Genomic DNA, 12566 nt, shown 5'->3' with positions numbered 1-12566 from the left:
TTTTTTACTTAAACTGTGCCAGTGAGAACACTGTGGCATCTTTAGTTGGACACAGAAACATTTAACATTAGGTTTCAGAGTAGCAGCTGTGTTGGTTTGTATCCGCAAAAAGAACAGGAGTACTTGTGGCACCTTAGAGACTAACACATTTATTTCAGCATAAGCTTTCGTGGGCTACATCTCTCTTCTTCGGATGCATAGAATGGAATATATATTGAGGAGATATATATACACATACAGAGAGCTTTTTTTCTTACTTAATTGGCCTCTCAAAGTGGTAAGACAACTCCCACCTTTTCATGCTCTCTGTATCTTAGAGATGTTATGCAGAAATAATCAGCAAGAGTTAGACGGAGCTTGGATGTAAGAACCTTAAAATGGTTCTGAGTCAAAGATGACACCCAGGTTGCTGTCCTGGCAGACAGTATGGTGCTGTTATCCACAAGGATCGAGAAAGGTGGCAGTGGCAGAGGAAATGGGTTGGAGGGAAAGATTTTATCCATGTTGAGCTTGAGCTGATGGCTAGACATCCAAAAGGAAATGTCAGAGACCAGGTGACATTTTAGTTTGCACAGGAGACAGTAGAGGGGGAGATCTGTAAGTCATCCACAAAGAGATAGCGGTTGAATTTATGTTTGCGGATGAGATTACCCAGAGATAAGGTGTAGAGGGACAAGAGAAGGGAACCAAAGACAGAGCCCCCTTGAACTCCCACAAAACATTGGACGATCCTCCAAAGGACATGCTGAAATAGCAGTTAGAGATAGGAAAACCAAGAAACAACAGTGACATGGAAGCCAAGGGAGAACATGATTTCAAGAACACAGATGATAACTTAGAAAGCAGCTGACAGGTCAAAGATGAAGATTGTTGTAATAATGGGGCCTCCAGGTTTACCTTAATAGTGAACTAAACTATGCATAACTGTTCATGAATTGTCAGAATGATGTTATATAAAACTGTTTAAGAAAAAATGTGAGGAGACAAAGACTGAATTAATTTAAACAGAGGATTTACTGATACCACTCAAGGACTGTGTTAAAAATTATGACTGGTAAATAAGGACAGAAAAATCAATGGACCAAAATACACATTCTGGAAATTATGCTTTTTTGGTGGGCAAAATAATAAGAGGATGAGTTATTCCACCCACTGCTTTTTTAGAGCCCTTAGAAAACACTTTGTGGGAGAAAAACAACTTTTTACCATCACCTCAGTAAGAGTTGTTGCTGTGACACTAGTCCCTGATATCGCAATGGGGATGTTTGACCATCACTGCTATGCCAGAGAGAAGCCCAGCTTGACATGCGAGATCCTCCTGTCTTCTCCTCTTATCCCAACCCCAGATGTTCCTTCCCATCCCCTGCAATCTTCCTCCTGTTCTTTCTCTGCTTTTCACCTGATCCTGAAATCAACTGTACTGCACGGCCCCGGCACAGCAAGCTGAGACTGCCCATCCAGCTCTGCTCAGCTTGAGAAGGACCAGTAAAGGAGAGGGACCTGACCCAATCAAGCAGACGTTTTCCCAGAGGTGAGCTAGTATCCAAAGCAACAGCTTTGTGGCCAACCCAAAGCATATTTATCATTGCCCAGCCTCTCTCTATCCTTAGAACATCAACAAAAACTGCATTTCCCTCATCTTTACTATCCTCTTTCTTCTCTCCCTTCTCTGTTGTTAAAAGGAGACACCTCTTGTTTGGAGCATCCACGTAGCTAAATAAAGCATTGAAGTATATTTTTTAGTACAGGCAAAGGAAATAATAAAGCCTGGGTGATGACATAAAGAAATGTAGAAATGACCAAATTAGAAAGGTTTATTTACGTGTCTCATAGCCCCACTGCTACTGGAAGGAAACACTGATAGACAATTACAAACCTTGGTGAAGACAGCTCCCTATGCTCAGGCTCTCTTTTAATCAAGCTGTTTTCTCTAATTTATAGTGATTTTTTATTTTTTTAAGCAAAGCAAATACGTTTAATCAGTTCACTTTATAGGATAAAGCAATAATATAACTGACAGAGTTCAGACTGATTGTGGGACTTTCATTTTCTTGGACATCTGTTTTGGTGTTTTGGGAGCTTTCTTGGCTGACTTTACAAGCTTGCCCCCATGAGGTGTGTCAAAGGATTTTGCTGCTGGTTTTCTGGGAGTCTTTTTCAGCTCCTTCTCCTTTACTACTTCCTTTGAGATCCTGGGCTTCTTGGGCTGTTTCTGTGGAGCTGGTGTTGGCAAATCTTCCTCATTTTCAGCCAATTTCAGTTTTGTTTTTGGAGTCTCCGGAGCCAACAATGCCATCTTTCTCTTACCAAGTGGTGTCTCAGGTTTTCTGCTCGTGTTTACATCTTTTCCTGGAGTCTGATTTGGTTCAGTTTTCTGTATTTAAGACATGGGAAAAAAACTGTCATCTTACAACAAAGGACACATCATAATTGTTTCGCAAGACAAGATTGATAAAAACATTAGCACTAAAGATCAGTGCCATCCACTAAACAGAATATTCTCTGCCCTAACTCAGTTGGTCATATTTCAGGTAGGCTGTGCAAGGGTTAATATAAACCAACTCAACCATAAAAGGGTCCAAGAAAAAATATTTTGACTGATACTGTACAGAAAAGAAACAGACTTAAGGAGAACATACTAGTAGTTAAAAGGTGCTTAAAATAAAAAATCCAAGATGACTATTTTTCATTTTAGAACAACTTTGTAACTTATGTTCATTCATTTTCTCTCCATTGGATATTTAACACAGACTTGCTGGAAATGTCTGCAAACTGAGCATGATTAGAGATGTGAATACCAATATCCTCCAAAGTCAACTTGATAGTTTTGGAGAAATTTTAATTACCGCATATACTCGTTCATTAGCCTGTTCGTTTATAAGCTGACCCCCCAAAATGGATAGGTAAAAATATCAAAAACTATATGACCCTTTCATAAGCTGACCCTCTACTTCAAGGGTTGGAAAACTTTGGCTCCTGGCCCGTCACAGTAAGCCGCTGGCAGGTCAGGATGTTTTGTTTACTTGGAGCGTCTGCAGGCATGGAGCCCCTCAGCTCCCTGTGGCCGTAGTTCCCCGTTCCCAGCCAATGGGAGCTGCGGGAAGTTTCCGCAGCTCCCATTGGCTGGGAATGGCAAACCACAGCCACGGGGAGCTGAGGGGCTCCATGCCTGCAGATACTCCAAGTAAACAAAACTACAATGCATTAGATCAGGAATTTGCAACCTTTGGCACGCGGCCTGCCAGGATAAGCACCCTGGTGGGCTGGGCCGGTTTATTTACCTGCCATGTCCACAGGTTCAGCCAATTGCGGAAAGCAGTGCGAGCCGAGGGATGTGCTAGCCTCTGCTTCCTGCTGCCCTCATTGGCCTGGAGTGGCGAATCACGGCCAGTGGGAGCTGCAATCTGCTGAACCTGCGGATGCGGCAGTTAAACAAACTGGCCTGGCCCGCAGGGTGCTTACCCTGGTGGGCCACGTGCCAAAGGTTACCGATCCCTGTATTAGATATTCAATTCAATAATTCCACAGAGTTTAAAATAATCAAATTTTGGTGCAGACCTGTTTATAAGCCGACCCCCGCTCTTTGATGCGTCACTTTTTTACCAAAAATATTCGGCTTATGAACAAGTATATATGGTATATGATCCTGAGTATTTCCATTCCCAGTAATGTCTTGATCAGTATGAACAGTGCATCAAGGCTTTCAATTTTTAATAGCCTTTGGCTCTCCTATTTTGTTGCTATCAGAAGTGTAAATTATATGTATTAGTCCACAAAAGATTTGACGTTACTTCTCCCCTAAATAGTGACCTCCACTCAGGCAAAAGGAGGCACATTTAAAGAGATTTATTTGATTCAGAACTTGCTTCAAAGCTGTTTTATCTCAAAAGTCAGAGTAAGGGAATGAATTGCTACCACACAGCTATGATTATCTATGGCAACAGTCCATTACCAACATACTGATGTCAAACAGTTTGATGAAATGGTACATAAGACACACATATAGGCAGAATATCCATTCACAGAGTGCATAGTTTTCATCTTTCCAAATAGCAGACATGTGGAAAATGCGTTGACTAATCTAATTAAGATTTTGTACATCTGGAATGCAAACAGTAGATAAAATTTCACTCCAGAAGCCATTGTTTTATTTAAAAGAGAACCTATTATTTGTGCTAGTCAGAAGTAATATTGTTTAAAAAAAATAGCTTCCTCTGTCCAGAAGAAGCTTGTAAAAAATCCCAAGAGAAAAGACTCCCTTGCTCTTGTGATGTTCCCAGGAATACATGTTGCACTCCAAGTGTATTAAAACACACTGCCCTGCAAGCATTAGGTTAGACATACCAATGATTTAACTTGCTCACTGTTTCCATTAGCCTTTCCTTTCTAAAGGTATATTTCATCCACATTCAAAATCTTCATTCAGTTAAAGCTAAACTTTAGATTTCACAAACTTGTTGTTAAAGAGAATTACCTCCTGCCCAGCTATACTGGCTTCTGTTTGAATAGGAACAAGTTGCGGAATTTCTCCATCATCCTCATCTGGTTCTGTGACTGCCAAGGTTTCTGCTTTTCTCTTCTGTTCCATCTCAAGGTCTTTAGTAGTAGCATTATTCTTCATCATCTTTTCATCTGTCACTTTGGCTTTAGTTGAAGTCTGTTTTGTGACTGCCTTCTGTTTCCTTTTTTTCCCTTTCTTTTTCTTATAGGAAGAATCAAAACATTTTCAATTACACATCATCCCTCCACCCCAGTCGGACACATTATTACAAATATACTGATCTATTTTACTACAAAGGCAAGAATGAATAGTCCACTATTGTAGAACTTCTGAAACTGAAGATCTTGAAGAGTGTTAACACTCATTACAATTCTTCCGTAACAGCAATTTTATAAGCAATGTTACCATGCATCTTGCAGTTCAGATTTGGCAACAGACAAGGAGGAAACAATGCTGAGTTTTACTTTTAGAGAACTTACTAAAGGTATAGTAATCCTGTATGAATGACATACATGGACTAATATATATTGTATTAATATCGATAAATTACAGGGTTTAGTGGATTCTTATATATTTACATTTTAAAAAATTCTTCCTCTTCCCTGTATAGAAGTTATGCTGACATCAAAATGACAACTTCACAAAGTGTACAGCTGTGAGCAATTCAGCAAAAATCAACTATTTCAAGTACAGGGAAATCAATTGCAGAATTCAATGCAAAGAAATAGCTGACATTCAAGTGGATTAAATTGATGAAACAACATCCAAAGAAGACAAAAAAATTAAAATAACCCAAACTTTTTAGAGTTTATTACCGAAACAATATTGAAGTCATAGTTCAGCTGATAGTAATCGATGCATCCTCCTGAGCTGTGCATTAATTTAATTAATACGATTAAGTATTTGTTTTCATTTTTTGTATTTTCCTTATGAAAATTACTGAAGCCGTATAACCTGGCTGGTCCACGAAGAAGACCAGATCTCAAGGTAGAAACAAGGGTATAGAAAAGTGAGGGAATCCCATCCTCTACCAGTTGAAGGGAGGAGACTAGCAACACTATATGATTACGTTTTCCATTTGCCACCACTTCAAGTAGAAACAGTGGTTTCTTATTACCATGTACTGTTGGAAAAGCATGCAGTCATGCTAACAAGTGCTGAGTGAGAACAGTTCAACATCACTTATGTGTATGCTGTCTGTGTACTGCACCTAGATGTCTGGCAAATATCCCCAATGCCAATATGTTAAACTTACATGACAAACACTTTATTCCATAAAGATAACAAATAACCAGTTATAGCACCACCTTGTGGAAAGTTATTCTGCAAAGTTAGTAGGAAGTTTTTACCTGTACTCCCTTTTGATTGAGAGATGGCGGCTTGTCAAGCTCATCTAAATTGGAGATATATGAATTGAAGATTGGGAGAGCAACAGATTTGAGTGTTTTCAGGTGAAGAACTTTAATATTTTTCCAATTCTGCAATAATTAAGAAGAGTAAATATAAACAAAGAAACGCTTAAATCAAGTCCACTTCGCATTCTAATTTAATCATGTCATAGTACCTTTGGCAACTTATTGGAAATCACCTCAGCAGCAACAGTAACATTTTCTAATAACTCATCAGCTTTCATTCCAGTGTGACCTACACGTGCTGTACTGAAAGAAAAGAGAGGTGTGCTGTTTATCTTACATGAAAACAGACCTCCTGACTGAACCACTTGCTTTTAGGCATATCAAGAAATTGACTATGAGTACCGTCTATTCACAATGATCCTAATTTTAAAAAAAGAATGCTGGACTTCACAGGGAAATAAGATCTATTGTAACTATTTTATACTAGCCTTTTCAGTACTTGTTTTTGGTTTGCAAGATGCTATTAAATCTTTAAAGAATACCTATATTTGTAGCAGGAACTAATCATGCGTAAAGAAGTTATAGAAGTCTTAATAAAAAATAAACAAAGGGGGGGGCGAATCTTAAGGAAAAGATACTTCAATTGGTAAAAACAAGGAGTTGTCTCTCAAAGGTCATAAGAGTAACATTTTCAAAACTAAGTGACTTAGTTTCCTAAAGCCTGTAGACTTTCAATGGGACCTATGTTCGAGAGTCCATTAGGAGCTTTTGAAAATTTTATCCATAAATCTTCAAACTACCTATGTACATCATTAGAATAGCTAATAAGTGTTATTCCCGTCATAAAATAAAGATTTAAAATACAGAAAAGAGAATTGTGTATTAATATGGCAGTATCTCTGATTTACAGAAACAAGACCTTCTCATACAATGGAGTGTCCTGGTAAACTGATTTGTTATTAATGGTAGTAAATAACCCTATGCAATCTATTAGGTCACATAAAAATGTAGTAGGATGGGAGATTAACACTAAGATTTAATGCATTGTGATGATTAGGGCTATGATGTCTTCTCATTTTTTTTTTAAAGTTACAGTCAAGGTCAAAAAGAAAACTCCTTGTCAAAGTTTCTATTAAAAAACAAACAAACCCCAGTCTCTCTGTACAAACCAAAGTCCACTGCAAGTACTGTGCATTTTGGTGAACCCTTACCTCACTTTATTCAAAGCCCTACTGGAGGGAAAGTAAATAAATTAATTGAGTATTGCATTCTGACCCTACTATTGAGCACAATACTGTCCTTCAAGTGAAGCACAAGCCAAAAATCAATACTTACTAACAACACCCTTTGTTGGTAACTGGAAGTATAGTTCCCTGAATATGTTTGTTTAGTTCCTTAGCTAGATTCTTGGCTTTCAGGTTTACAGATAAAGGTGCCCTAAAAACAAAAAAGGAAAAGAAAAACATAATTCACTAAGAACAGTTCAGCTTCCCAGGACAATATGGTAAAAACATGTATTAGCTACAGACTTACTTTTTGCTTTGATAAAAGTGTTTCCCTATATGTGAGGGCAAAAGCCTTCTAATTCGGTCATCGGCCAGGAAGAGGTCAAATCTGTTCAGGAGACGACGTTTTGCTTCAAATGGTTTGTATTCTTTTTTGAGAGTTTTATAAGAGATGATCTGTAATGTGAAAGTAATGATAGGATTAAACTCCCTTGCAAGAATGAATGGAATACTTCTATGATTATATACAACTGAGTGGCATAACTGCCAATCGATTAAGACTTCCACATTAAAGTGTATTCTGCTGTCTTCTCTACTTTATTTAAAACACTGACACATGATTTATACAAAAAAGACCAACTGGCGTTTAAAAAACAGGTAACAGACTTTTAAAAAAAATCAAAACAATACAGGATGTTAGATACCAATAAAAAATATATATATAACCATCAAATGGTAGCTGAAGTACATATGGTCACACATAATCAATCCAAAACCACACATTTCAAAAACAAATTTTGACTGCTTTTTATTCCTATTAGGACATAGGAGCCAACACAGCTGAAAATGGGAAAACTGTGAATTGTTTCAGCTTGTGTAAACCAGTGGCTCTCAAACTTTTGTACTGGTGACCCCTTCACATAGCAAGCCTCAGTGACTTCCCCTCCCCCATAAATTAAAAACACTTTTTTATATATATATTTAACACCATTATAAATGCTGGAGGCAAAGCGGGGTTTGGGGTGGAGGTTGACAGCTTGCGACTCCCCATGTAATTACCTCACGACCCTCTGAGGGGTTCCGACCCCCAGTTTGAGAACCACTGGTGTAAACAAACTCTGTTTAACAATTCACAGGTCAAACACTATATAATTTTGTCCAGTAAATAAACGTTAGAGAGTATTCAATTTTCCATTTATGAAAGATTATCTTATTTAAGTCATATCACAGTTAATGTTGAAACCACACTGGCAGACACTGAAAAAAAGCTTTCTAAAAATGCTTTAAAAACTATTTTCAAATTATTGTAAACTATTGGCATGTTAAAAATGAAGCAAAAGAAGCTATTAATTAATAAGCATGCTCTGATATATTTTGCTTGCATAATATTGAAAGCAATGACAATTTTACTCCTTTGGGTAAATTTTGAAGTTTTGAAACTTTGACAAGCTAGAGAAATTTGATTAGAAGTCCTAAGTTTTGAACCATCTGAATTAAGTTAATATTTTGCATGAGAAATCACACACCTGTTTTTCTTCTTCTGAAGTTTTAAGGAGAAAGACAAGACATTACTGTCCATATCATATTCCAATGTCTTCCTTACCTGGCTGATATTTGTGATCCCATTCTGGATCAACAGTTTCTTGTACAAGTTTTCAGTCTGTTCTGCAGATAATTCAGGTTCATCTTTTGTGAAGAGGCAAACTTCAGATGTTTCTGGTCGAATACCATGAGGAAGTGGGCTATAAAAAGAGGGTGAGAAGGGTGGAAACATTCAGAGATGGAATACAAATCTCCCTTTCCAAAGTCAGGCCTACAGAGAAGTTCAAAATCACTACAGTTATGAGTACTTCAGAAAGACTTTAGGCCCCAATCCTTCAGTGACTTGGGCCTGTTCTAGACTACAATTTTACATCTGCCTGAGAGATGTAGCTATACCAGCCTAACCCCTGGCATAGACCCTGCACTAGGTTGATGTAAGAATTCTTACATTGACCTAGCTACTGCCTGTCAGGGAGGTGTATTATTCCTCCCATTGGTGCAGATGGTGTCTACACTGAAGCACTGCAGCAGTAGCATTTTAAGTGTAGCCATACCCTCCCATGCTTAAGTACTGAGTAATCCCACATACCTCATTAGGACTACTTAAAAAGTGTAAAGATAAGCATATGTTGAAGTCTTTCCTCGATTGGAGCCTAGTAGATAGATCCATACAGAGATTATAGGCCTAAATCGTGTTTTATTTATGTAACTAATCTAAATGACTTCAAGTGAGTAAGGTATGAAGGATCTGATCCTTTATATATCTGACTCATATATCATGGAAACTCCCACACATGATCAGTCAGTGCTCCAAACTTTTGAGGCTACTAACAATTCTTGAAACATATAATATATTTAAACATGGTGGTCTTATGGAGATACAAGCAAAGAATGTAAGTTCAGTCCACTGCATGCCACAGCAGATGAAAAGTATTTATTATAGAATACAGAAACCAGAGCCTTTGAGGAAAACCAGAAGTGTAAGAATGCTTACATTTTGATAACTTGTTCTTGTGGTGGGATTTTCCATACTGTCACCATTAAGTATACATTCTCGTTCTCATTCAAAAGCAGTTCATCTGTGTTGTCTTTGGTCTTTGTGTATGCGAGCAAGGCCCGCACTGCCTTTTTAACCTGGAAGGGTAGAGAAACGGCAAGATAAATTAATGTTAAGGCCAGGCCTGAGTTCTCCTATTAGTGTGAATCAAAGGGAGTTATTGGCAGACACGCACGCTATGGTTAGTACTGCCTGGCAGACCAGTGTGCTCTCGCCCATCACCAGAAGGGAGATTCTGCTTTACAGTTAAAACGTTCGGTTTGCCAGCACTGACGTTCCCCCTAGACACAGCACAAGTCACTGCGGAATTGCTTCTCCCCCAGGGACACAATTCCGAGCCCTGTCGCCTCCCCCATCCCAAGCATCGACCCCTAACACAGCCGAAGCCGCGCGAGCGCGGAAGCCCCCCGCCCGCCCCGAGCGCCAGGTGCGGGCTCAGGCCTGAGGCAGCCGAGCCGCCCCGCCAGCAGCCGAACAAGGCTCCGGATCTCCTCGGCAGGAGGCCCCGAGTCCGCTCGCCGGCGGTGCAGGATCTCCGCAGCGATCCGCGCCTCCGCCACACGCGAGTCACGCCCTGCTCGGCCGCGCAGCCGCCGGTACCTGTGGGCGATCCAGCGCCGCCATGCTCCCGAGTCCCACAGCAGCCCGACACGTGTGTGGGGGGGGGGAACGGTCCCTGCGCACGCGCAGCTGTCGCGTGGCGATGACGTCAACAGCGACCGCAAGCTCTGGGCGGTGTGTTGGTTGACTGAGTTTTCTTGCTGCGCTTTCGCCTGGCGCTCCTCGGAGAAGGGGAGAGAGCTGCGGTCTCGCGGGGAGGGGGAAGATCGCTCTGAGGGTGGGAGGGAGCTGGGGACACAGGCAGGGGGAGGAGATGGTGCTGAGTGGGGCGGGAGCTGCGGTGCGGGGGGGAATCGCTCTGAGGGGGGAAGGTGGCTCAGAGGGTGGGAGGGGGTTGCCGGCAAGAGACTATCATAGATTATTAGGGTTGGAAGGGACCTCAAGAGATCATCTAGTCCAACCACCTGCTCAAAGCAGGACTAATCCCTAAATGGTCCCCTCAAGGGTTGAACTCACAACCCTGGGTTTAGCAGGCCAATGCTCAAACCACTGAGCTATCCCTCTTGGGAGGGGAGGTAGCTATGGGGGGAGGGAGATCTGAGGAGCAGGAGGGAGCTGTGGGGGGGATTGTTTTTAGGCGGGTAGGGAGCTACGGTGGGGGGGGAGAGGAGATTGTTCTGAGGGGAGGGTTCTAAGGTAGCTCTCTAGGGGGTGGGGGAGCTGTGGTCACACAGGGAGGTGTGAAGGTGCGGGGGAGGAGCTGAGGACATAGGGAGAGTGGGGGGTCCAAATGGGAAGGGAGCTGTGGGTACAGGGGGGATGGTCTGCAGAGGTGGAGCTGCTGGCATAGGGGGGGGGGGTTCTAATCGGGAGGGAGCTCCAGGCACAGGGAGAGTAGGGTCCAGGAAGGGGCGGGCTGTGGGCACAGGGAGACTGGGGATGCAAGGAAGGGAAGCCAGCTGTGGAAACAAGGAGAATGGGGGTCCAGTGGGGTATCTGTCATAACCCTTCCTTCCTACCATAATAACACCAAGGCAGCTCTACCAGTAGCTGTTTAGTGACAGGAGATTTCTAAATGAAAATCTAGTATGCTGCAGGGTTCAGGTGTTTTTACTTGCAGGTTTGCATGACACAGTAGTAGAAATACCAGAGCCCTCTTTGCATACGTAGACAAAGCCAGACTCACCAGAGTGTCAACATGCCCAAAACAAATACTCAGGAATAAAATCTAGCAGGCCTGACACCTAGATTCCTACTCCGAGCACTTGATTTAAACTTTGATGTGTGTATATTCAGGCATCATATCATGGGGGCGTTCTTTCTTAATTAGATCCCTTATTATTTAGGGCTCTTGATTAATCCCAGTTAACTCGCGATTAACTCAAAAAATGAATTGCAATTAATCTCAGTTTTAATCTGACTGTTAAACAATAGAATACCAATTGAAATTTAATGAAATTTTTTGGATGTTTTTCTACATTTTCAAATATATTATTGATTTCAATTACAACATAGAATACGTGTACAGTGCTCACTTTATATTATTTTTATTTCAAATATTTGCACTGTAAACATTATAAAACAGTATTTTTCAATTCACCTCATATAAGTACTGAAGTGCAATCTCTTTATCATGAAAGTGCAACTTACAAAGGTAGATTTGTTTGTTATATAACTGCACTTCTTATTTACAGTGTCACCTGAAAGTGAGAAGCGGCATTTGCATGGCGCTTTTGTAGCCAGCATTGCAAGGTATCTATGTACCAGATATGCTAAACATTCGTATGCCCCTTCATGCTTTGGTCGCTGTTCCAGAGGACAGATCACGCTAATGACGCTTGTTTAAAAAAATGCATTAATTAAATTTGTGACTGAACTCCTTGGGGGAGAATTGTATGTCTTCAGCTCTATTTTACCTGCATTCTGCCATATATTTCATGTTCTAGTAGTCTTGGATGATGACTCAGCACATGTTCATTTTAAGAACACTCACTGCAGATTTGACAAAATGGTAAGAAGGTACCAATGTGAGATTTCTAAAGATAGCTACAGCACTCAACCCAAGGTTTAAGAATCTGAAGTGCCTTCCAAAATCTGCAAGGGACAAGGAGTGGAGCATGCTTTCAGAAGTCTTAAAAGAGCAACACTGAGATGTGGAAACTACAGAACCTGAGCCACCGAAAGAGAGACTCAAACTTCCGCTTGTGGCATTTGACTCAGATGATGAAAATGAACATGAGTTGATCCTCACTACTTTGGATTGTTATTGAGCAGAATCTGCCATCAGCATGGATGCACATCCTCAGGAATGGTGGTTGAAGTAT

General features: G+C 40.8%; 1 protein-coding gene across 1 annotated transcript; it reads right to left on the bottom strand.

Annotated features, from left to right (window-relative positions):
- Window positions 1-995: 995 nt before the first annotated feature.
- RSL1D1 (ribosomal L1 domain containing 1) lies at window positions 996-11968 on the bottom strand. Its single transcript, XM_039493376.1, has 10 exons — window positions 11943-11968; window positions 10282-10513; window positions 9619-9758; window positions 8686-8824; window positions 7390-7538; window positions 7192-7293; window positions 6066-6159; window positions 5851-5979; window positions 4475-4702; window positions 996-2374 (listed from the first exon to the last, which is right to left on the bottom strand). The coding sequence occupies exons 1-10, from the start codon at window positions 11966-11968 to the stop codon at window positions 2024-2026; spliced, it is 1590 nt and encodes a 529-aa protein (XP_039349310.1). The 3' UTR covers window positions 996-2023.
- Window positions 11969-12566: the final 598 nt, after the last annotated feature.

The sequence above is a fragment of the Mauremys reevesii genome, linkage group 10, assembly GCF_016161935.1.
Source record: "Mauremys reevesii isolate NIE-2019 linkage group 10, ASM1616193v1, whole genome shotgun sequence".
NCBI lineage: Eukaryota > Metazoa > Chordata > Testudines > Geoemydidae > Mauremys > Mauremys reevesii.
This window is presented reverse-complemented; position numbering and strand designations above follow the sequence as displayed.

What these genes read in the sequence shown, in the direction of transcription:
- RSL1D1 (XM_039493376.1), bottom strand. Translation starts at nt 11,968, where the DNA reads ATGCAAATGCCGCTTCTCACTTTCAG. An exon ending in ATGCCGCTTCTCACTTTCAG is followed by an intron (nt 10,514 to 11,942) that starts GTGACACTGTAA and finishes TCCCACCCTCAG; the next exon opens with AGCGATCTTCCCCCTCCCCG. An exon ending in TCAATCAAAAGGGAGTACAG is followed by an intron (nt 4,703 to 5,850) that starts GTAAAAACTTCC and finishes TCTTCCTATAAG; the next exon opens with AAAAAGAAAGGGAAAAAAAG.